Source organism: Indicator indicator, chromosome 12, assembly GCF_027791375.1.
Source record: "Indicator indicator isolate 239-I01 chromosome 12, UM_Iind_1.1, whole genome shotgun sequence".
NCBI classification, from domain to species: domain Eukaryota; kingdom Metazoa; phylum Chordata; class Aves; order Piciformes; family Indicatoridae; genus Indicator; species Indicator indicator.
The window spans coordinates 6,786,419-6,812,858 of record NC_072021.1 but is presented as its reverse complement, the minus strand read 5'-3'; the positions used below and the strand labels follow the sequence as shown (position 1 = coordinate 6,812,858).

Sequence of the window (26,440 nt, the reverse complement as noted above, 5' to 3'; positions counted from 1 at the left end):
ATTTTCCCCACACTTCAAGTCTCATAATCTCTATCTTTGAATAAATGTACTGATGTGATCATATTGCATTCAGTGCAGAAGTTTTGCCCTGTCAGAAAAGGCAGGCTGATTTCACGTGACAAATTATCTTTGCTGCTACCCCACTTCTTGATTATTCAAGTCCTAGTTACAGGGATTTTCTAGCACTTGATGCCAAGGTGCTGCCTTAGCTTTCCCTGTTTGTAAAGACAAGCACAGGAATTGCACCAGGACAGGTTAGGGGTGACCTGCTGGAAAGCAGTTCTGTGCAGAAGGATCTGTGAGTTCTGGTGGTTAAGTTAACCATGAGCCAGCAGCGTGTTCTCGTGGCCAAGGCATTGGGGTGCATTGAGTGTGACCAGCAGGCTGAGGGGGGTTTTGTTCCCTTCTGCTCTGCCCTGCTGAGGCCACATCTAGAGTATTGTGTCACTCTGGGCTCCCCAGTTCAAGAGAGACAAGGAACTACTAGAGAAAGACCAAGAGGAAGATGGAAATGATGAAGGGACTGGAGCATCTCTCTGATTAGGAAATGCTGAGAGACCTGGGGCTGCTTAGCCTGGAGAAGACTAAGAGAGGATTTTATCAATAGGGCAGAGGTTTTATCAAGGGCAGAGAGGACGGGGCCAGACTCTTTCCAGTGGTGCTCAGTGACAGGACAAGCGGCAATGGGCATAGTCTAGAATGCAGGAGGAGGTTCTACTTAAGCATAAAGAAAAGCTTTTTTTTTTAACTTTGAGTGTGGCAGAGCACAAGAAAAGTTGGGGAGTCTCCTTTAGAGGTTTTCAAAACCCACCTAGATGCTATACCCAGCTGGTCTAGGCAAACTTCTGCTGTTCCTCTACCATACTAGGAAATAATCCCACTTGTGCATTTTTATTTATGCATAAATAACAAAATCTATTAAGTTTGAATAATAATCTTTATTTCTTTATTAGTTTATTTGTAAAAGGTACATTGTAATCCTGAGCTACTGCTTTTATACATTTAGCATCATACAAAGACAGATCATTTACAGTTTGATCATTTACATTTATTGTGCTCCAAAATCCTTATTTGAATATCAATCTGTCCTAGCAGGAACATAGATAATTTAAATTACATGTATCCCTGAAACATCCACATTAATTTACCCATCTGACCCCATCACCTAAATTACTACAGTTGTCTAACTCAATCAGGACATTCCTTCTGAATTTAGCAATAACTTGTTCAGAACTATAAAGATGGGCAGTGCAAGAACTGGTCCCCCTCAATCCTCTGTGAATACATCATTAGAAAAAGCTTTCTGCTTCCGTATTCTCTCTGCAAGTCAGTGCTAAATTGACTGGATAGACTTTGATGGAATGGTCCAAGTAATAGTTTGCTCGTTTTGTTATTACAGCAGTTCATGTGAATTTACAGTGTCTCCCTTCGCAGTGACCAGTGCACAACTCTCCCAAACAGGGAAAGCTTGACACGATCAGAGGAAAGTAAGAGGCAACCCATCACCACCTTCCACCTACATGACATTGAAGTATTATGAAACAAGTCATATGAAATGCTTCCCTTAGACCCTGTAAAGGAACTTGAGTCACCAGAGTTAAGTTCCATCATCCGAGCATGGCTTTTAGGATTTGCCAGGTAAAAAGAAAAACCAAACCAAAACCAAACACCTAGGACCCAGGATCTTTGAGAAGAAAGCATTTATCCTAACTGAAATCCAATCCTGGATAAATAGAAATTTAATTGGACTACCAAAATAGCATCTCTCTACCTGAAAAATCTCAAAGCATACAAGTGTTTACAAATGTCTCTTGCAACAGTGTCAGTCTGCTGAAGTCCACTCACAGCTGTCATTTCCTGAATAAGGTCACTATGATCTGAGGCAAAAGATACAGTAAGCAGTTCAAGCAAAACGCTTATTGCTTAGGTTTTAAAGCAAGCCACTTGAATATAATTGTAGTTAAAATGTTAAGTACAAAGGTGAAGCTACTGTAGAAACACTTATAAACACTCTTGCTTTTGAATTCTTACTGATCTAGAAAAAATGGCAGACGGAATCTTGACATAACGAAGGAAATGTAAAACTTAATACTGTCTGTTGAATGAAAATTCAACACCTAGAAAGACAAGAGTTATGAACATGTAAACACAGCTTTAGTATTCAGAGCTAGGGAATCTAGCAGCAAAACAAACTATTTGCATATTATGTAGTGCAATGAACATTTGTTCTTAAGAGACCCCCAGTCTTAAAACTACTTTGAACAGAATGGAATCCTTACAGGAGAGGTTTTAAAAGTGTCCCAGATGTAATATCCAGAATTGCTAGATGCTCATCCGCTCTAACCTAACAATTTCTCTATGCAAAACTGTGCTCTGGATAACTGACTTTGATGGCTCCCCAGTAGCAGGCTCGGATGAGGCAGATTAAACCTAAGAGGTAAGCAACGGCCCAAGAGACGTACGTTGCGTGAAACTGCCTGGCGAAATCCTGTGTGCCAACCTAGGAGAGAAGCCAAGTGTCAAACATACAGCAACAGCTGCTCTGCACGGAACAGCAAATTACACTGCACTTTTTACTTTAGTAAGGATAAATCAGATATTAGTTTCCCTTTACAGAATCACAGGATCACTGAGCTTGGAAGGGACAGCAGGAGGTCTCTAGAGCCAACCTCCCGATCAGAGCAGGGCCAAACTGAGGTCAGGCCAAGCTGCTCGGGGTTTTAACCCAGCTTGGTCTCAAAAACAACTCCCAAGGATGGAGGTCACACAAGCTACTGGGTACACATCATGGTGTTTTGATAACTATGAAACTTAGTAAACGTTGTTAAAAAATAATACATATATAGATATAAAAAGAAATCTGTCTCTCACTGTGGCTCTCTCTGGCTGTCACTGCTTTCATTAGGGAAACTGGAAAATCTTTCCTAACTCCTCTAAACTCACACATAACAGAATTCAGGTTGTAACAGAATTTAGAGGTATAATAAGAAACACAAGGATTCCACTGCAGTTATTTCCTCATAGGTACTTCTCTGGGACTGCTGAGTAGGAAATTGGCTCTGGTAACCAGTATCAGATATTCAGAGCCAAGCAAGCCAGACTTGTTACTTTATTACTCAGAAAACCACCAAAGCCTTTTAATTCATAAATAAATAGCTTATTATCTGGTTTCATTCCTTATAGCTGGGACAAATTAGAAAGGCATCCACATGCTCCTAACTTATGGAATCCTACCGTACTCTGCTGCAGTAAAACAATCCTGGCTACACACCAATGTGCATTTCTGGAAACCTGGAAGTTTTGAGCCCTAGCAAGAGCAAGATGTTCTGGCATTTCTGCAGTGAAATACAACTCTTTTTCATAAATCACAAGATTTTAGAGAGAGATAATAGTCAAGTTTAGCATCAGGAAGACTCAGCATCTGAACATTTATTTTTCTGGCTAACCTAGATGATTAAGCTCATGGTTTTAATAGAGATGACAAAACTTGCACAAAGTGAGGCGTTTTGACTCAAATGCTGGGTCAAGCAGGGGATTTCCTTTGTACATGCACAGCCCTGCACACAGTTGCAAGTATATCATAAGTAGTTCACTCACAGTTAATCCAACTCCAATGAAGATGCAAATCATTCCAATCGTAATGTACGCACAGCAGCGTCTCCGTGGCAGGGCACTTCCAACAGAAGAACTGTTAGAAAATGAACAGTGTTCCAAATTAAAAACACAACCCAACAAAAAAACAAACCAATCAAACACAAACAAATCCCCTACATAAACAGTAACTGCTCAGTCTAACTGGAGGAATAAAAGAATGGCAGCACACATACACCATCTGAAGGTTATAAAATTGTAGGCAGTCTACAATGATACCAAGCAGTGAAAGACAAGAGTCCATGCTTGCTTTAAAGGGGAATGAGTGCTGAAGGTTATCCAGTACCTAAAAATCAAGGTGCTTACAACAGAGTGGTGCCACACCCACTGTTTGAGCAGGTCTTCCTCTCACATCCACAGTGAACTCAAGTATCTATCTTCAATAACCTTTGGACTGTGAAACCCAAATTGGCTTTGCAGCTTCTATGTAGGTTGTAAACCACCCTTTAGACTGTTAATACATCAATACATAGCCTTAATACATTTACTGCATGTGTGTAGCTGCAAATCATTTCTACCACCCCTAAGCGTCATCAACAGTAATAACCTGCACGGTTTCCTAGCATGGTTACTCAATACTGCTAAGTAGCTAAATTCTGCCCTACTTCTTGAAGATAAAATAGTGTTTTAGACACAACCATGGATTTTTTCACATTCACCATCTCCAAAGACTGAAATCCTTCAGACATGTTTAAGTCAGTTTTAGTAACTTCAAAAACATGACAAGTCTTTTACTTTCCAATTTTCTTTTAGAATTCTACCAGAAGTGACATGAGCTTGCACAAATCACTGCTGACAACCAAAGTAAACAGATTCCCCTGGAAAGTCTGTTGCTCATCATTTAGACTATGAACTCCAAGACAGCCAAGCTTTGTCTCTCTACCTGCTGTGCTAAGCTAACTATTGCAGTGCTTCAGTCGGACAGAATACAAACCACAAACAGAACGTTACACTCTTTAATACAAATTAGAAAAATTATTCCAGAACTCAACATTGTTTAGCAAATACTTCTTGAGTCACACACAACTATACTAGTGAGGAAAACTGGAACATGATTTCATTCTATTGAAAAAGAGTGAACATGTAGGTCCATTGAAAGGGCTAGAGGGGCAGAGATGCTTTTATGGAACATGTGCCCATCTGCCTTACTGGTAGCTTTGAAGCATCCTGAAGCACTAAGTACTTCCTCCCATGCCTTTGGAAATACTGGGATGCTTGTACTCTGTGTTCAAAGATGCAAAGGGGAAGTTCAACATATTCCAGATAAATGCCTGAAAGAAGAAAAGTACTGCTGAACTCCTGAAGCAGTGCATCTATCATATGACTGACCAAATTTCTGCCTCCACTTAATTAACCACATAGCAAGGCCTCATATGCTCAGCATGTGACTACAATTTTTTTAAGCATTCATCTTAGAAAGCTTTCAAATAGACTGGTTTAAGCAGCTTTACTCCAATATTATTTCTTTAAAAGGAATTTCTAAAATGCTCCAAGAAAAAAAAAAAGAAAAAAAAAACCATGGTCCTGTAGCTAACCTGCTGAGCTTCATCTTACAAGGCAAGGGTTGACTGCAGTAGCCACTTAGAAGCCAACTGTTAGACTTCTTCAGAGGAGGGAATTGCCAGGCAAAAAGCCTCACCATTTACATTTGGGATGGCATGCCAGAGTGTGGGGGGTATGATTATGAAAGGAAAACGTACAACTGAAGAAATAATGATATCTTAATGTCCTCTCACACATGCCCCCTCCTCCCCCACCAATGTACCCACTCCCCAAAAGCCACACTAAATACTTCTACAGCTATTCTAGATGAGGAATAGGTTGTCTAATTCCATGTTACTAAGAAAACAAACAAACAAAAACCACAAAACAAACAACAAACAAAACTAACAAAAGAGAAGTTTCATCAAAGGGTAGAGGGAGGAGGTGTGTCCAAAAGCTGACCCGATGAGCACTGAGCCTGCCAAACTGACCTTAGGTTCCCTCCTTTACAGGATTTCCTGGCTCTGCACTCAAAGTTAATTCTATTAGAATGCTGGATACCTTAAGATAAGCTGCTAGAAATGTCATGTTCAATACACCTAAAACACAGATGGTGTTTACTGCACTGGCTGCTTCACACAGAGACAAAGTTCATCTCGGGAAAGAGACCTTCACTTTCTGGGCTGTCTGACTGAGGGTCTTGTTTTTGTAATCACAAGATTGCAGGTGCTGCATGTCCCCAGTGACAAGGCAAGAGGCAATGGGCATTAACCTGAATGGAGGAAGTTCCAGCTAAACGTGAGGAGGAGATGCTTTATGGTGAGGGTGGCAGAGCCCCAAAACAGGCTGCTCAGGGAAGTGGTGGAGTCCCCATCTTTGGAGTAATTTAAAACCCATGTTCCTGTGCAACCTGCTCTAGGTGAACCAGGGGAGCTGGAGTAGGTCTCCAGAGGTCCCTTCTAAACCCCACCATGCTGTGATCCTCTCAAGTTCCATGTCGGCCTATGCAGTATGAAAGGCTAGGAGAGGAAAGCATCACCTCAAATACCACAGAAATGAGATGTAGAGCATGTCTGTATTTAACTGCCTTTCTCTGTTCACATAAAATGACAAGGAAATAAATATATTAAGTTTCTACAGCCACATAATGGAGCTGGGAATATTTAGCAATCCAAATAAACCTTAATTTATTTTTCATCTCACAACAGTGATATTAGCCACTCTTTAGAGTGATGTTTCCCTCTACCTACCCCAAATTACACATAAAAAAAACCCCAAACTAATTTTGAATAAAGAAAGCTGAAACCCTACTCCAAAACCTGTGGGAACTTTGACAGTCTCAGTCAGAAATACTAAAACTGGGGTCACCAGAACATTTTAAATCACAGAAGCAGCTGTTTCCATGGCAGGACTAAGAAGAGTGAAGTCATTACAAAGCTATCTGGCAGGCAGCAGGTCTTTCTGGGCTGCTGCTAAGGTCTGGAGGTGCCTTTGCTTCCTTAGGGCTGTGGTGGCAGATATCAAAGACACCAAAGCCAATTTAGCATCAGGTTGAAATTAGAAGAGAGGAAAACCATTACAAGAAACAGCAGCTATTAAAGGAGTAGCACAGGAAAGAAGACAGAGTGTCATGCTCCAAATAATAGGAATTATTGCCAGGGTTTCAGACATGCTTTTAGAGGTTTTTAAGAGGAAGATCACCTTCAAAATGCTGGCATTTTGAATAGCACTGCTGAATGCAGCCTCCACAGCAGTGACAAACTTTTAACATTTCTCTTTTTCCTATAGGTATTGCACACTTCATAGGGTAGAAACTGTTCAGTTCTTTGGGGGTTCATAATTTTGTCAGACTTTAAAAAGAAAAAATAGCAGGTTCTAAAAAAAACCAAAAAAATCAACAACACCAACAAAATAATGACATTCTGAAATAAAAACTTGTACTTTTCAATTCCCTTTCCAGTAACTGAATTCATGACCCTGTAGTCTCTAGATGATTTACTATACAGCTTAGGAAAGAAACTAACAGACAAAAACCAGTTCCTACTACTTCTCTATCATTAAATGAGAAAAATACCAGAAGCCTTCCTTAAAACTCTCACTCTTTTGGGAAACAGGCTGAGAAAACATTTGGTATTTTGTATTTTGAAACATGAAAGAATACTGAAGCACAATAAAAAAATCCCAAACAACCAAACAGTTTCCCATTCCCAAGTGTAATCCTCTACACTATAATTAAAACTATACTGCAACAATGTCCTCATTAGCTACATTTGTTGTCCCAGTGCAGCAGAAAACATGCAACTAAGGGCCTATGTCAGGCAGAAGCATCGGCAGGGCTTCTGCAAACATCACACTTATACTGGCATGATCCAGTTTGTAGTCCATTTCCAAAGAGATTTGGCCTGTTACCAAATAAATAACTTTATTCTCTGCATCACAACTAATTTCCTATATTTTCCAAGTTATTTTGCAAAAAAGGAGACTCTTGGGAGCATGGGGAGGAGAACATAGGGCGGAGAACATAGGGCAATGAGACAGGAAAAGCAAGTCACAAAATAAGAAATGTGACCACAGTGGCAGCAGGTAGGTGGGATTGAAGACAAACACAAACCCCAACGTCCTGTTTCCCCAACATCCCCTAAATTCCTTTTTCTAGTACTGAGGCACGAACACTTCATTTTCACTGCAGATTGTTTTGTTATTGACCTTTCCAGGGAGTAACTCCTAACTTCCCTGCAGTATTACAAGGCATTAATACCAAGAGCTAGTTTCCATCAAACTGTGTAGGTGGCCACAAACAAGCTATCTGCAGAGATTTGCTGCACTTTCAAAATTGTTTGAATCAGAATCATGAAAATTATTTGAGAACCTAAAAGTCTCAGCAGACATCTTCTTGTAAAATCTCCTGCTGCTGCGATTCATGGTGCCTTTTGCCTCAGTCTTACACTGCCCTTTTTACAATGACAATCATCAACTGAGTCAGCAGAAGGAATGAATAGTTTTGCATCTGACTAATCGACTACTAATGAAATAAAGAACCCCACATTCCTTTCTGACTACTTAGCTACAGGTACAACCACCTAAAAGACCTGATAGAAAGCAGCAGGTCACTGCAGTTGAATTTCATCATCACAACTCAAAGCTCTGCCTCACCTATGCTATGCCCTAAATCCATGCATTAGAAATACTTTTGTGCTCCTGGAAGTGCAGAACTCCTGACCATCACACCTCCAACATAGGAAGACACCAAAAAACTCGTTCAAAGCTAAATTCCAATATTTCACAGTTTGCATCCTCAGCTCAAGGACAGAAGAGTCCATTTGTTAAGTTTTGGGTTGTATTCTGAAGTCAGTTGCCACATGAGCTGTGACTTTCGCAGACTGCACTGCAGAGTAGTTCTGGGTTTATTATCTCTATACTGATATGCTGTTATTACATAGATAGCTTGCTTTGCACTTTATAGCAAAGAGACTAAGAAATCATAAGACTCCAGCTAGCTTTTAAAATACAAGCATCATAAATCAGCAGATCACATGGAATGATTTGTGGACTGCTGCTTGCAGTGGTTGGTTTTTTGTTGTTGGTTTTGTTGTTTGGTTGAGTTTTGGGTTATCTTACGGTTAAACAGCAAATGATTCTGTACCTAAGGAGAGCCAAGATAAAAAGCTGAGGTCAGCTATCAAGTGTGATATGATCAATATAAAACATAATTGCAGTTAGTTTCAAAACAAACCAACCAAACCACCAAACATCAGGACTGAAAAGACTGAATGCAATTAGCCAGTAAAAACACCTCTGCAAAGCAACTTCTCATCAAGACCATGACTTTAACCTAAGCAAGCTAGAACACAGTCACTGCTCCACATCTGATCAGTTACACTCTTGAGGTTGAAGGCACCACTAGACTGACTGCTCTAGCAAATACTCCAGTAACAGATTTCAATCACAATGAAAGGCCAGGCCATGCCAATGCCTACAGCACATTTATCCTAAGTCTTCTGCTTCCTCAGGCATCTGCTAGTTCTCTGTCAACATGCAACATAGCTGTGGTTCTCAGGACAGTTTTGAAGTAATGTTTTTAAAGTTTTATTTCATACCCTGTGGTTGAGATTCCATAGAAATTTATGTATGTTACTTGTGTAGCTTTTAAATAAGCCCCAACAATTCAAACTAAGGATTCCTGACCTCAGATAAGAAAGGTCAAACTTTAGAAAGTCCCACATGAAAACTAAACCATAAAAAAAACCCTAAAACCAAAACAAAACCACAACCCTGCTAGCTCTTGTACTCTAGTTTTCTCCTTCTTACTGAAATAAGTAGACAAATCATTCCACATAACATTAAACAAATTAATGCATTAAGATGGTTAACACAAGCTAGTTGCTGAGTTTATGAAAACAGTCAAGACAAGGCTCTTTTCTCTTCTGGTTTTTACAGTAAGGCAAAATCAAGTTCTACATTTAAACATGACCCATGATTAACTACATGGAATAGAATTTCAAGGGCATCAGTTGTTGATTTTTAGCAACCCATTCCTGTCTGGTGTGAGCAGCTGATTTCTGCTTCTAGCAATTCAGTGAGAGCATTTTCATAATTGCAGGTTGGATGTGTTGAAGCTACTAATTTGTGCATAAAGAATGGAGAACTCATGTACACATAACACACTCTGTAGCCTTGACACTCAGATCAGGACAGCAAAATAATCAGCACAGCAGACACATTTTACTCCAAAGACTTCTACAGAAGAAACACTTAGTTAATGTAGTTTCAGAGAACTTACATTTTTTTGCAGTGTGGGCATTTTGCTAGTGTGTTAAACCTCAGTTCCATCCACTGTAAAAAAAAAAAAAAAAAAAAGAGTGAAAGATGTTGAAAATTTGGCCTGAGAAAATGTTTGTAATACTTCATGCTAAATGTCACTGTGAAACATTTTGCTTCTCAGGCTCTTTGACTTGTTCCTTGCCTTCTTCCATAAACGGGATGCCCTTTTGCCAGTGGCAACACAGGACTGGGATTTCCATGTGAACGTTTCCCATGGCTTGCATCACTATTACAAGATTCACTTGACGTAATGTGGTTTCTTCCACAGGCACAGTATGGCTAACACAATATTCATTCAGAATCTTCTCTTATTTCCATGACTATGAATATACCCTGAATCAAAACAAACATGTTTTCTTTGGCACCATTACAGACAAATGCATTTTCCCCACCCTTCCCCAAGCCCTTAATCATGTGTGAAAACCAAGTGTGCACAGAAAGATTAGTCACTGATACAGACATCTGATTTCTATCAATAAAATAGAATCACAGAATGGTCTGGGTTGGAAAGGACCTCCAAAGGTCATCTAGCCCAACCCCCCCTGCTGTCAGCAGGGACATCCTCAACTACATCAGGATGCCCAGAGCCCTGTCCAGCTTCTCCCTGGACAACCTGTTCCAGTGTTCCACCACCCTCATAGTAAAGAGCCTGTTCCTAACATCCAATCTAAATCTGCCCTTCTCTAGTTTGAAGCCACTGTCCCTCATCCTGTCACTGCAGGCTTTTGTAAACAGTCTCTCTCCATCCTTCTTGTAGGCTCCCTTCAGGTACTGGAAGCCTTTTCTTCTCCAGGCTGAACACCCCCAGCTCCCTCAGCCTGTGCTTGTAGCAAAGGTGCTCCAACCCCCTGATATAAATAGAGAATAGGGAACACTCTTGGCTATGAACATGACATTTTAAAAGGGGACATATCAGACCATACATGGGGTGGTCATAACCTTCCATGCACAGACTAAAACCAGCCTGGGAAACAGCCTTCAGTAAAAGTAATGCCTACAACTACCTCAACCAGAGGATACATAGTGATATACTCACTTAAAACCAGCAGGTTTAGTTACATTTCATTCAGAGAGAATAGAAGTATTAAACACTTTTTAAATATCTGCCTTGAGCAAGGGGGAGAAGATTGTTGTGCCTCATTCTGTAAGCTCTTATACTTTAACAGCAGCTCTCTTCTGCTTGCCTTTCAACTGGAGGTAGTTAGCACAGTTTCCTGCTGCAAACAAATCCAAATCAGAGCCCATCCTTGTATAGCAAACAGGACCCAGCTACAGCACAGCAGCATTTAAACACTGAGAATGAATTTACGATTGCATGTGCACAGAAAGAGGATGTGGCTTGCAATGCTAGTATGAGCAGGTTTTGCTATGAGCAAAGTTCTGATCTCTAGTATTTAGGGTATGCTTGCCTGCCTTTTGAAGGTCTCCCTCTGTTTTGTTTAATTCTAATATGAGTCTAACACTTACCAGAAATCCATCATTATTCTCCTGGTTCTGAAGTATCCGATTACAACACCAAATACATGCTAGTTTCAAATATGTTTTTCTACAAAGACTCAGCCAAACTGTTTTAGCACAGTTGCATTTTATTACTTAATAGAAGTAAAGCATCTGTAATGCTCCTCACCTGAACAATGCATTTCAGGAACATTAATTCTACTTCCACATTCCTGCCAGAGGAGCAAGTTGACTATTTGCCTGCATCCCTGTCAAAAACTACTCAGTTCCACTCAGGTCTACACAAGAAAGTGGGATAAGGTGTGGTTGTCAGTACCAGGGATGAAGACAGGCCTCTCAGAGCTGTTCTTTCAGATTTTTAAACTCCAGTTCCAGAACAGAAGCAAATCTACATAAAATATATTTGTAATTCAACTTCATTTCCATATATTCGTTTTATTCTAAGGTATGCAACGCCATTAAAAAAGTTGCTCATTAATGATCTAAGGTTTTATTTTAGGATTTCTGATTATTAGCCATAATTACCAATGGATACAAACTCAAATGTCCTTGGACTCTAAATACTGATGTGGGGGACAAAAAGGCATTGATAAGTTGTTTTAACTGAGAGTTACCTGGAAGCAATAGAAGTACTGATATGGTGCCTTCTGCACATGTCAGAAATATTTCCAGAAAAAAAAATGCAGAAAAACATTCAAGCTACAAGAATCCAGATGCCATTAGCATAGTGGGGAAAGGTCATTTTCCTACACAGTCTGTCTGATTATTGGATTTTTTGATGGATTTAAGAAGTAGTTTAAATCATGCTTAAAGCTGGTATTTTTACTCATATTCCAGAGTGCTCTGAGGCACCTAATTCATTTTCATGTCATTAAGAAAACCTGAGGTTACAGTTACATGAACTTTAGCTCCCTACCAACAACACAAGCTGTGTTTCTCTCACAGAAGCAATACAATAAACAATAGCCCAAATCCCTGGTTAGATGTACTGAAGCAGATGAGGATTTCAGAGAGCTCTGAAGTGTGGACAAATCCAGATATCCTTCAAGGGATTTGCTAGAAGAATATATGTCAAACTTTCTTCCTTCTGAGCCTAAAATAGTTCTCAATGCCTTCAATGCAAGAAAAAACAAGACATATCCCTGCATACAGCTCCTCCTGCCAGACAAGCTTCTTCTCTGCTCCTGCCAGGTCCTTTGAGAAATCAAAATACTTCTGCAGATTAAAATGTTTCTTAGTTTTCTAAAGAACTGAAAGGGATTTCTAGTCAATTACTTCAAAAGTAGTACTTTGAATATTTGATTAGTTGTCTCTTTGGGTTTTTTTTAAACAACATTGACGGAGCACAGCTGACAAACCACAGTGTTTGGCCTGCAGCCTGGGGCTTGCACAGCTTGCTGCTGGCTTCTTGACCTCAAGGCTCTCTCTGACAGCAGGGAAGGACGAAGGGGGACACAGGAATACTCCTCCCCCGCTTGCCACCATTCCCAAAGGCAACTCAGTATCTGACAGCCACAAATCATCCCAGGCAGAGACCTCTGGAAGAAGGCTTGTAGAGAATGAATGACTTAGTGCTGCCACAAGCAGTAACTCAGTCACAGGCCAACGCCAGAAGCTCTCAAGAGAGCCCAAACCATATTCATCAGGAATAGTTAAAACTCTCATCCTGCCCCCCTTTTCTATTCTACCACTTTTTCCACTTGTCTGAACTTGAAACAGAAACAGTGGAAACCTTAACAAAGAGGAGGACCCTATCAGGTTACACAAATAATCTGATGAACAAAATACGAGTAAGTAGCAACAGCTGCAGCATCACTGACATTGTCCCAGATTGGACAGAGAAACTTGAAGGCACTCCACAGCACAGAGCATGTGTTTAAAAATTCATAAAACACACACCACAGGTGTAGAGGCAGGGAAAGCACAGCCCATGCTTCTGCTTTCAGATGGCAGGAAAAAACCCTCAACAAACAGTTCTTGGAAAGGTGGTCAGCAAGATGATACTCTTCAAAGAACACAGAACAAGCAACTGACAGTTTGACTTTTCCAGCCCAGGGATTCTAGATTTGCTTGTCTATTTAATTTATTTTTTAACTGCCAAGCTTACTGGGCTGATGAGAAACACACCTATTTGCTTTACAATGTGGAGGTCTCAGAGGGCAGAAATACCTTCACAAAAGCTGAGTTTCCAGGCTGGCTAAAGCACTTCTATTTTATCTTTTTGATGCTCTGCCAACTCTCAAACCCAAGCAATTTTCTGATTTTTCTTAACTGAAAAAAAATCAGTAGAATCTCAAATTTATTAGCAGAAAAAACAGAAGAAGCAGCCAAAAAAAAGAATCAGAAAGCTGCATAAAGTGAGCAAAAAAGAATGCAAGTTTCAAATTTCTGATGATTTTGAGAGTTTCCTTTCAACATACATGAAGAGGTAGACAGGTCTTACTGGCAGATGGGACTTTGAAGTTCAAAATGATGCAGCTCCCTATAGCAGCCATCAGATCTGAAGTCATGTGGACAAATTCCAAATTAAGAAACTTAGCCTTGTAAGGCATAATCTTGTAGTTATGGGCCTCAGCCTTTGTGGGTTTGTTGTTGGAGGGGTTTTTGGTGGGTTTGCTTGTTTTGGAGTAGGGATTTTGTTTGTTTGCTTTTTTGTTTGGTTTTTGGGGGGGATTTTTTTGGTTGGTTGGGTTTTTTTTTGGTTTGGGGTTCTTTTGGGAGGGGAGGGTCGGAGGTTTTTTTGGTTGGTTGGTTTTGGGCAGGGGTTGTATGTGGGTTTGGGTTTTTTGTTTGGTTGGTTAGTTTTTGGTTGCTTGGTTTGTTGTTGTTGGGTTTTGTGTGTTTTTTAAACTTATGTTCACCTAAATAAGCTCATAGTGTGAAACACAGGATTAATTTGTGCTACATTTATAGAAAGTAAAAAAAGAATAGACAAATAAAACTCCCATGATCATGAAAGACCCCAAAGATAGGTCAATAATTTAGCAATGAAAATTTTACTCCGTAACACTGACTCTCCTTAGAAGCAATAACAATAATAAAAAAAGGCAAAAATCACATAGAGGAGATGGTCTTTCATGTTGTGACCACATTGAAACTCAATACTGCAACTCTTCTACAGCACTGCTTTTGCCTGTGCAGTTTTAGAGCTGTGCTAGAAAACGTAATTGCATTATAACATTTAATTATGACTGCATTAAACTACAGTGACATTGCAGCTGCATAACAGTTTGTAAAATGTTACTGTATTAAAAACAAAAACAAAAAAACTAAAAGACAACCTTTAATAAAAGATTCCTGGTTTATAATATATACTTGAGATGGTCTGTTTCTTCCATAGATCCAGTAGTTTCCTGTCAGTAACATGATTCTATACTGCATACAGTGTTCTTACTAGTTAAGGTCACATAGACACTCATACTTTTAAAAAAGCAAACAGAAAATCCACTGCAGCTATCTCTGGATACAGCTGATCTTCAGCAAGGGTTGTAATAGAAATATACTCACTATAGACGGAAAAATAGTTGATAGAGTATTTCTCAAGCAACCTTCTGATGGTTTCTCACTACACCCCTTGTAAATTCACAATCAAATCCCTAGTTGCCCTTCAAAAAAAAAGATAAGGCTGAGCCATCTTCCACCCCCTTCATTCATCATCTGCTACAACAGTTAAGCCATTGTTGCACACCTCACTGATCCATAAACCTAAAGATTTGAAGGAACAAGTCTATTTCATTACAGAGCTCATCTCAAGCAAACCCTTCTCTCACTGCTGATCCAAGCCAACATGGAACACCATGTCCTAATTTTTCTCTTTCCATTCACACAATGTATTTGAGCATTCTCTGGCCTTTATGTATCCTAGGAATACACCACCACTCTGGTCATTATGCAGGTTCTTCAGCTGTATCACTTCTCCTTGCCAGTTCCAAGAAGTCACGAGCCTGACAAACATTTGAGCCCTATTGGATAAAGGAGCTAAAACTCAACTTGTGTACTGCAGAGATCCTTCTTAAATCCAAGTTCAAGTATGGCAGCCCCTTATCCATGTCAAAGGCTGACAACAGTTCAACAGCAAAAGAGCATCCTTGCATTCTTCTACTTCAAAACGGCAATCAACAGCCTCACATGTAAACCAAAATCTCCAGCTTTGTAATTACTGAGAAAGAAACTAACGGCAAGTGCCATAACAAACAGTTTCCAGGGGTCCATAGAGCAAGGGCAGAACTGCTCTCAGCCACTGCAGAACACAACCAGCACTGCACTAAACAGAAATCGGAAGTACAACTTCCCTTTCCAGCACTATCCACTGCCACATCACTAAGCAGCAAGGCTAACTTTGGGCTTTACCCATGCATGAACAGAAAGACTGTTAGAAGTCTTCTTGAAATGCATATAAAGATAACCAAATGGAAACCATACATCCATACCAATACAAGTACAGAAGCAGCTTCGGCTCCTCAGTGACGCCAGAGAGTGAGGCAATGTGCTCTTTGAAGTGCTTACAACAAATAGCTTAAGGGATAGCACAGTAAGTTAGGAGGAGAATCTTGTGCTTTATTACTTACAAGGAACGTATTTCCACAGTGCCCACACACCACTCTAGTTCCATCAGGTTGAACTGGCAAGGCAGGCTGAGCTGGCTGCTCTTCTGGGATCAGCATTACTGGACCAAGAGTAATGATGCGCCTACTGTGTTAAGAACATTAGATGTACATGTAATTAAGCCAGCAAAAGAGCAGCACAAGGAGTTTAAACAATTAACTCAATTACTACCAAATATTTAACATTTTTAACATATAATCTGCTTTTTAAACAGAAAATGCACCAGTTTAGATCTCTCTAAAGTGTTTTCCTTTTCAGTTTTAGTAACATTCTCTTTCACTTTAAGATTGGCCAGAACACTGCAGAGGTCAAAGAATTGACACCAGTTGGTAGAAACTCCTCAGGAAAATTAAATCTTAATAGCCAGGTTAAGCAAGCTCATGAATTGGAACATACATACCCACATGAATCATGTAGAAAGAGTAAGGACTCTTCCATAACCTAGCTCTCCTTCCCAAGTCAGATACTCTTCCCTTCCACGCTACTGTCAACCATATCAATACAAGCAACATTTGCACAGTAAAAACTCCACTCAAACTAAGTGAGCTACAAAAGAAAACCACCCCAGGTTGACTAAATACAATTGATGTGTTTTTAAAAAGTTCAAGTATTTCCATTTATACTCAGTATGTTTCCAATTTAACAGTACACTTTATCCATCCAAAACGACAATACCCAAATTAACCAATTCAAAGCAGAATGAGGATCGGACTTCCTAGCATGAAAAGCGTGAAGGGAAACATTCAGGTATTATTTAACTTGCACTACATCTCTCACTATATACAACCAAAACTGTATTCTGGATGGTCTCCCTTCAGTCTGGAGCCTTAAATTTAGAGCATACAATCAACTCTGTTCTTCCTTCAAGGTACTTCAATTTTGCTCATCTTCTAGAAGACAAATAGAGAGGCTATCTTAGGGACACATCGGAGCTATAGGCTTTGAAGATTATTTTAACAAAATCAGGGAGTTTCTGATTCAGCTTGGTTGCCAAACATATGATGTACTGCAAATGAAGTATCTCAAACATTTTTTCACCCTGAAAATGTCTGGAATATTTTTAAGCTTTCCAACATTGTAGTGTTTGTAAAAAGTACCATCCCCCCACTCCCCCCAAGTCTCAAACTATGTTTCAAAACCAGAATAACCACCGTACTGGGGCCTAGGGCATTTGATGTGGTAGAGCTCCCATTCAATTGTCCTCAACATAGCCTTCATCTCAGTTTCTCCTGTTAGAGCTCCACCACTTGCAATCAAACAACTTTGACCTCAGCAGGATCTCCAACACCCTTAAACCAATGGTAAAAATGCTCACTATGGCAATCTTGCCTGTGAGGAGATTTAAGAGTCAGCATAAGAAGGGAGGAAAGGACTGAAGCCAATCTACTGATCCCTCTCCTATTTCATTCTGAAGGAGGCAAAGTGAGCAACCTGTGTGTTTGCTAAGATTAAATTTACAAAAAATTATGGATGTTAAGCCCCTTAAACAAGAGATTTTCTTCTCTGCTCTTTATACAATTTATTCCTTAGGAAGTAGCTAAAATGGGAAATACATTTAAGCTGACTACTAAATACATAATTTCCCCCCCTCTTTAATAAGTAAATAAATTAAAAAAAAAAAAAAATCAAGATTCACACTAACACAACCTGTGCCTGCAGTCATTCACTTATGCTCTTAAAGTGTCTGTGCTTCAAGGCCCGGCCTTGAACCTGTTTTAGTTTTAAATGTTAAACATAAAGAGCACTTTTGTTTTTAAAGAAAATAATCTCAAGGCATTTTTTATTCTTACCAGTTTGGTCTTGGACAGCCTATTTTCCGGGACGTATCCTTACAGATAAGGAGACAGTTACATTGACATCTAACATACTTCTTCCCTGAAGGAGGGTTTTTGATTGGCTAAAGAAAACACAAAGAAAAACAAACCACCAGAGAACACACATCAGAAGCCACAGCAATTAATTTTTTTTCCTCATAACAGTGTGACAAAGCAGAACAACTTCAGTGACAAGTTCTTGCTACCAGAGAAATACAGTTCCTCTTACAGTGGAAACAGGACTCAAGATAAAATTAGCAGCTTTCTCTCTCTACCCAGAGAAAGATGTCAAAATTTCCTCACTAGAACAAAAAGAGATTCTGCAAACTAATGGAAAACCCTTTCATATTTCAGCAATGAAGGATTCAAGGCATCAGTTTCATTATTTTTTAAAAATGTGAGCTTAAGTAGTGGTATCTTTTTTTGAGAACCAGTCAAAATATCAAGCAAGCCTCCTTGCCCAGTGCAACAGCTTTATACAGCAATGAAAGGATCACAGCCTGGTTCTCAGTCACTAAGAGAATGTAGACATCACTGAAATGTAACGTCAGTTTAACCTGTGCTGCAATCATCTTTTCTCCAATCTGGGAGTCAAGTTTCCGAGTCCCTTTCGTACAGGAAATCAAAAGCTGCAAGATGCTTTGTTTAGCTTGAAACATTATATATCAGAAGGGAAAGTCAGTATTAATGGCAGGTGCTCTACCCTGAAGTGAAGAAAAAAAGGAAGATGTTTTCTTACAGTCTTAAGGCTTCCTGTTTCTGGTCATACTTTGAAGTTATTTTCATAAAATAAACCAAACTTAGTGTTTTTTTGGGCAAATGTACCTATAGTAGCTGTGAAGTGCTACAGTATCAGATTCTGAAACTTAAACTGGCAGGAAGGAAGAAAATAGAAGCAGGAGGCCAAATACTGAAGATTGAATTGAGAAATGGGGAGGAGGAGCAAAAAGGTCTGTGATCATTGGAAAAGAGTTTCAAAACTGCTGTGTTGTGGTTTGTTAGCAAGCTACCAAATTGACTGAATAGCATCGCAGAAGGAAAGCATACATCCAGGGAGGGTGTGGGTTAGTTCCTTTGTTTCTTCTACTCTTGAAATAATTCAATGCTTCATTTCTCTTCATCCCACCAAAACCAGTTTCAGCCTTCTCTACAGAAGAATAATTACTTAAACCAACATGTTTGCTTTTTGTCCTCCCCGGGAGGAAACATCCTGTGCAGCCAGCTCAACAGCACCAAGATTTATTTCAACTGCTTATGACCATTCTACTGCCAGCGGCCCTTGAACTTGCATGTCAGCTACACCAGCAGTCAGCTGTGCTGACAGCTCCTAGGCAGGGATGGCAGGAAGGGACTCAGCCTAGATGAATTCTACCAATGACATATTTCAACTTCCCCCCACAAAAAGCAAACACTAAAAAAATCTATTTTACCGTAGCTTCATTGCAAACTGTGCACTTCACAACATGCTGGTGCAGCTTGCCATCCAAATTGATCAGCGACTGGCACACACGGCAGTTTATGACAGGAACACTGCTGGCATCTGGGCTTGCAATGGCAGTATATGGAGGAGGAAGCTCTGCTGCAAGAGAGCAGGAAAACTCAGTTGAAAAACAAACAAACAAGCAAAAAAAAAAAAAAATCAAAGCTCATAGGTATAAACACAAGACAAACTTAAGTTTGTCTTCCCCTTCCCCACAGCTTTTGTGACCCAAACATCAATGGTACCTAAAAGCTTACCAGCAACAGAAATACACCGTAAGTCACACCAGAAAAAATTGGCTTTATCTATGAAACTGTTTTCAAACCAACTTTTTACAGTCTTTAGAAAAGAGGAGGAAAAAAAACCCAAAACAACAACATACAAACAATCTCAATAAAATCCCAAACACATCACAGATTAGTAACAACCAAAGACTGGCTTCTGAAGAAATAAACCAAACGATCCAGAAGACAGAACAAGACATAGTGTCATGGTATGACATGGCCCAGTACAAACCCAGACAGGCCTTACGATGTCTAGACATGGTCCCTTTATCTCCCCTCCTTCCTGCAGAAGGACAGGGCAACCCGGGAAAAAGAACAAAGGGGACAGGACCCCTGCCTGCCTGGTAATCAACAAGTTGTTTCTCTGGGGTGAGAGCAGGTAAGATGACCACTGCTGCCCCAGAGACAAGGCCTTGTAGCCTGGCATAACGCCTTTCCATTGGGCACCTACACGCTAGCTTCAGTGCCCCATTGGACCAACCAGTCTCTGGCCAGATATATATACAGGTTGACTGGGTAGTCACCTTTGTCTTGCTTCAAATCTTGCTTTAAGCCTTGCTTTGCTCTTGAACCTACTTGGACCCGTCTTGTATGAAGCTGCCTTGAGTTGCGCTGCCCTGCCTCGAGTGCCTGGTCCAGAGGCTGGGATAAAGCCACGAGCCTATACACAGCAAGCCAGAGAAGCCATGAGCCTAGAAGCTGGATCTGCCTAGCCTGCTTCCCCTTGCAACCAGACTCAGCAAGCCAGAGAAGCCATGAGCCTAGAAGCTGGATCTGCCTAGCCTGCTTCCCCTTGCCACCAGACTCGTGCCGTGCCTCAGTTTCCCCAGGAGCCAAGCAAGCGCCCATTGCAAAGAGCGTCGTTAACTGCCTGCTGTCCGCTGCAGCCAGCCCAGCCTGCGACCAGGTGGCAAACCCCTCTTGCCAGCAGTCTGCCATGCCCATGCCCTACGAGAGTGCCCCAAAGCTAACTCAGCAGCAGCAGCATCCCTGTGTGGGTAAAACCAGCTGTGAGGAATTAATTCATTGCCCTTTAAGTTTAAAGGTTCTTACCCAGTCTCCCCCCATTGTAATTGAGCGCTACCTGCTCCCAGGGACCTTCTCTTTCCAAGTTATTGCATCCTAATTTGCATAGAATTGTTTGTATTTGCCCTAAGACTACATATTCCCGTTGTAAATAGATATTCCAACCATACAATGATCCTATTTAACGAGTTTTGGCAACTTTCATTAATAAAGGGTTACTAATATTTTTATTAATACCCATTTGCCATATTGTTTATTATCATTGTAAGGTTAATTAATAATCCCCTTCACAACACACAGGTAGGGAAAAGGCCCATAACCAGCACTTACAAACACCTGGAGAGATCAAAACATGTAGACAAGTGTTTATCATACAGTAACAAACACTACAGGTATGGATACAGAAAAGCCCTGTTAAGGAAATAAGTGGCATGAAGAGCTTCTGTTTTGAGTGCAACAGCAGCAAAATTATGCTACCTTGAAGAAAACAAGATGAACTGAACTCTAAGCTTCTGCTTTTAAGAGTTGTAGATATTTTTGTTGTCCAAGAGCCAATACACAGATGAACAAGGAAGCTCTTAGTCACATAAGACAGGCTAACACAAGGGAGAACAGTGGCCTCAGGCCCCTGTGCAAGAGCAGATTTCAGCTTTGCCTGACAAACCAGGGAGGAAACACTCAAGGTCCTTCTCAGTTTAAGAATCCATGGAATGAAAACAATTCAACACAGCAACCTCTCACATGCTTATTACTGCAATTATTTGGCATGTAATAGCACCAGCTTTAATTTTATCAAGAAAAGCCCAGGGCTCTTCAGGTAAGTAGATAAGGAATGGGCATATTTTGTAGTTCACAGTTGACTTTTTTTATATACTGACAATCTGAAATGCTCTGCAGTCTTGGACTTCAATACAAGTATTTCCTAATTACTTCCAAGCAGCTAATACAATCTTCAGAAAAGCAGTGAGTTCAGACTGCTTTCAGCTTACAAACAGCACTGAAGAGAGCACTACACGCTGAGGGGTGGCAAGGGGAATCACTGGCTGTTATCAAACCTGAAAAGCCCAAATTTAAGACTATAAACCAGTGAAGGAGTGTTGAGTCTTTCTTAAAGTGACTGTCATAAGCTAGAGGGATATAAGAAACTCTGCCTGTGCTTGATTTTAACTCAGAGGCAGCATAAGGAAGGTGGACAACTTGAGTGTCTCAGAATCACACCCAACATATCTGAATTACTTCAGAAGAGAAACAAAATCAACTTATATGCAACAATAAGATTCTAAAGTCACATACAAACTTATACTCCATTACCTAAGTGAACTTCAGACCTTCAGCTTGATATACTGGTTGCAGAAACCAAGATCCTTGGCAAGATCAGGTAACTTAAAGAAGGTTGTTTTGATTTTTTTTCTGTTTGTGAGGAATTATATTGAGAAAACGCAGCATTCAGTCAAAAGTTTTTAAAAACAACAGTATTTGGCAGTACTGTGATACCCTGCTTTCAGTACAAGACTGCCACATGCCATATTGCAAGATACAAACTGAACACACACACACACAAGAAAAAACTCCAACCCCCTCACATTTTGGCAGCTGGAGGCAATCTCAAGTGTACTAGATCACTGCAGAAATAAGGTTTGAGATTTGAATGATGTGAAGAGAGTGTCTTAGCTGCCAGTGGAAAAGCCAAGGCTGCTGCAAGGTGGTTTCGGCTGTGCGCAGGCTGCTCAAGTACTTCTGCAGCCAGCAGCTGACACACTTTCTGGCTAGAATAGGTAGCCAGAAAACAAAAGACATACCCAGCAGACCAAACACCAACCTCCCTGTCAAGATGCTGCAGTTCAGTCCCAGCTTTGAGGCTGCTTTTTTGAGAAGCAATGATCATGTTACAGAACTTCTTTGCTTTGTCGTCTCCATTTCAAGTAAAACTTTTCAGTTCTATCAGCTGGGAACAGGACAGATGTACTAAGGAAAAGCAAGGAGTATTTTGAAAGTATTAAGAAGCAAAAAAAGAAATGCACACAGAGCAGCCTTTCAGCTTTCCACTATCCTGGCCTGTTTTAAGAATCAGCCACTAGACCCTTCCAGACATTCATAATATTCTATGCCCTTCTTGTAGGTGATATCTCTTAGGATTTTAAAAGTTGGTTAAATGTAGGTGATTGAGCATCTACAGATCCTGCCAGTCAATCCTCCAGCCTCACACTGGAGCTGCTCAGCTTCCAGGTAAGCAGCCGTGCTCTGTCTGTCCTGCTGGCTCAGCAAATTTCAGATAGCAAGCAAGTAATGGCTGCTTCTCAGAGTGGTGCTGCAGCAAATCACATTTGCTACAGAGTAGAAAGCCTGTAGGGATCGTGGCATTGCAACCTTCATGCTTAAAGAAAAAGCACATTTGGAAGGGTTCCAAAAAAGCAAAAGCCATCAAAATTAAGTTTAAAAAGAAGTAAATTGGGGAGTGGGAGAAGTGGTAAAAAAACAAAGGCATTGTCTCAGAATTTGCTGCTCATTACACCTTAATAAAAAAGGTGTCAAAGCACATTGACATACTTCAGTATTATTATTATCACTTTTTTTTTTTTTTTTGACAGCTTGAATTTCAGGCTAACTATAACATCTAAACTCAGTTCATAAAGGTCCATCATGTTGGATGGGACTGGATGGTAGATGAATTTCACATACACACCAGGGGTTTCAGGACATGTTTAATGAGATATTAAAGCTTCCTGCAGCTGACATACCAGTTTACAGCTACTTTATCAGGTTTTTTTTGGGAAAAATAAAATCCAGCAGTGATTAGTTCAGCAAGGTTAGCAGAATGCCCTTCCATGCAGTACACCTGACTCTAACCTATAATTCCTTCCTCATCCCCGCAGTGGAAGATACCACAAGGAATTTATAATATGTGGTATTTGTGCACTTTCCTTCCTTAGTATCTGAAGGGCAGCAACCACAGGGAACTACCTGCAGCTTACCTAGGTCAAACAAAATTTAGCTTGGTTTGGGTTTAGTTTATTTGGATTGAAAACCTCAAACTCCAAAAATTCTTTATCCTAACATGGGAGGCAGTGAGTAAGGGAAGTTAAGAACTGAGAAAGCCAGAACCAACCCCTCAACCCCACTGAAAAAAAGATGCATCCTACTAGAAAAAAAGAAAAACAAAACAAAACCCAACCAAACAAAACCAAAAACCAACCAACAACAAAAATCATTGAATAACCACCCTACTACTGGGAGCAGAACTGATGGCCTCACCCTCTATATGAAGAGTTTCTTAAGTACTGTGCTCGATGTCCACATTAAAAATACCTTTCTTGCTTGCTTCCATCATTGGGCACAAACAGAGCCACCACCAGCATTCAACCACCCACCTGCTTACACTCAGAAGGGTCAGCTGGGTCTCAGCTGTAGCCCAACAAAGGAAGCAAACCATAGCCCCTCTAATTTAAAAGCCAGGATGACGTATTTGGCACAGTAGGTAATTACAGGAATAAATCTGTTAATGTGCATTCAGGTGCTAGTTTGGAGGGCAAAAGGCTTCCTCCTTCCTTTGAAGCTCACCACCAGTCCGGTGATGTCAAACAAGGAAGCTCTGCAGAAAGGGGTTGGGAAGAACACCTCATCTCCCCAGGAGAATGCTCCTTCCCTGTGTCTAGACTTATGCTAGGGAGATAAGGATTGCCCGTTAGCTAAAAGAACCTTTCTAGCTTGTACAGATCTTTTCACTAAAGATAACAGACAACAGCAAGAAAATCAGGTCCGTGTCACAGCTCTGCGAAATTTTGTCCTGCAGATACGTTTTTGTAAGTTTTGAAGTAGCTACCTTGTATGCTTGCTTGGGGACTGATCAAACAAAGGATCCTCAACTTGTAAAGAGAAGCCTGACATTCAAGAAAACTATAGTTCCCCCTCACTTATCTCGAGCACCACACCCCACCACCAGTGCCAAGCTGGTTAGGAGTTACAGACAGGGACTGAAGGCTCAGCAGGGCACATCTAGCAACTGAAATGAGCATTGAGCTCCAGCCTGTTTCCATGTGATGGGTTTTATGCCAGGTTCAAACAAGAGTCACCGATCTTTTTAAATCTATGAGGACCTTTTTAAAAGATTGAAATGTATGCAAAAGGAATAGTTACAAGATAAGGTCTATTCTGCATACCAGAATTTAAACTAAGGTGGATTTATGGATTTTTTGAAACTACAAAACTTAATCCTACACAACTTCATTGGAAAAAAAACCCCAAACAACCAAAAAGAAAAACAAATTAACAAAAAACCCCAACCAAACAAAAATCCCAGCCTCTGCTGTTTTTCAGGTTGATGTTCATTTGTGCAGTTCAAATGAAAGCGAACAGCAAGTACCAGCTACAGCACTAACTGATAAACGTTTTCACCTCAAGGCAAAGAGAACTTGCTTTCCAGGAGTTTAAGTATTGTTCAAACCTGACAGATGCTCACACACAGCATCCTAGTTACATGCATATGCCACAAATCTATACACAAATCTATACATAAAAACCCTTAAGAAAGGGCCAACACATGGGAGACAGTAAGATCAGGACCGCAATCTTACATTTAAAAGGCTACTGCTAGCAAAGCTACACTAATCTTATTTAGTCTTGATTCCTTCAGCTTTCTCCCCACCCACAGTTTCTGCTCTAAAATGTTTAACCAAATAGAAAACAAAAAAATCTATTAACATTTTTTGAAAACCTCCTGATGTATATATTCTAAGCACATTTTTTCACCTACTTACTGAATATTCAGTATTGATCAACAAGATGATTTTCTTAAGTCTACGCAATGAAGTGAATACCTCATTATTACGGTTCCAGATTTGTGACCACAGTATCTGACTCGCTTTAAAAATAAAGCCAAAACCATCGATGGCCTTGAAACGTGTTTGCAAGGACATCCTAGTGGTTTTGGACTTCCACTACCACATTGCAACGAGCCCTTTCCTTATCTGAGCTCGTCTGCCAGCGCAGGAGCCCATCAGCTGGCACCACTGCGATGGTGCCCGCAGCCAGAGCGCACATCTGCTCACATCTGCGCACTGGATCCTGCTGGGCCGCTCCTGCTTCACACCTCTGCGACTGCCGCCCGCAGCGCGCCCTGCCCCGCTCAGCTGTGCACAGCGAGGGTTGTTACTTAATCCTGCTCCTAATTCATGGGAGAACCCAAGCCCAACAATTACCTTGCAAGCCCCGACATGAGAGTGAGTTATAACAAGCAGACCGGTTCGGGCTTCTCTCTCCCACTGCAAAGGTTTCATTTTTTTCTCTTTTTCAAGAGTTCACGCCGGAGCGCTGCCGGAGCAGGGCCTAACCGGCCCTCGGCTGCATTACCTGTTGTTCCTCGCCTCCCACTGCTGGGGCAACGCGAGGATATTCCCTGCCGGCACCCCCACGGCCCAGCCCTGCACCCCCCCAGCCCGGCCCTACCGTCCCCACCGCAGCCGATGTCTTCGTCCGCCGACAAAGGTGAAGGCAGACCGCACCACCGCAACCGGGCACAGGGGCCACGTCCCCCCGGTAAGCGCAGGGGCTCAGCCCCCGTCCCAGGAGCCGCGCCGAGTCCCCCGAAGGCCCACCTCACCCCGCCGCCCGCCCCACGGCGCTTCGGCCGGCATCAGATCCCCTGTCCAGCACGGCGCCAGGGATAGCTGCTCGACGACATCGGGCGAGCAGAGAAGGAGGAGGCGGCCGCCCTTACCTCGGGGGCTGCTGTCCGGCAAATAGGGCGGCGCGGTCGGGGTGACATTGCCGGAGCCGGGCGCGGAAAGCAGCGGAGAGCGCTCGTCCACCCCTTCAGCGGCCAT

General features: G+C 41.1%; 1 protein-coding gene across 1 annotated transcript; it reads right to left on the bottom strand.

Annotated features, from left to right (window-relative positions):
* Window positions 1-2,356: 2,356 nt before the first annotated feature.
* Window positions 2,357-26,440, bottom strand: PIP4P2 (phosphatidylinositol-4,5-bisphosphate 4-phosphatase 2). The gene is made up of 7 exons (XM_054385529.1): window positions 26,335-26,440; window positions 19,262-19,410; window positions 17,808-17,914; window positions 15,981-16,104; window positions 9,914-9,966; window positions 3,598-3,688; window positions 2,357-2,500 (listed from the first exon to the last, which is right to left on the bottom strand). Exons 1-7 carry the CDS (start codon window positions 26,438-26,440, stop codon window positions 2,357-2,359), a joined length of 774 nt encoding a protein of 257 aa, XP_054241504.1.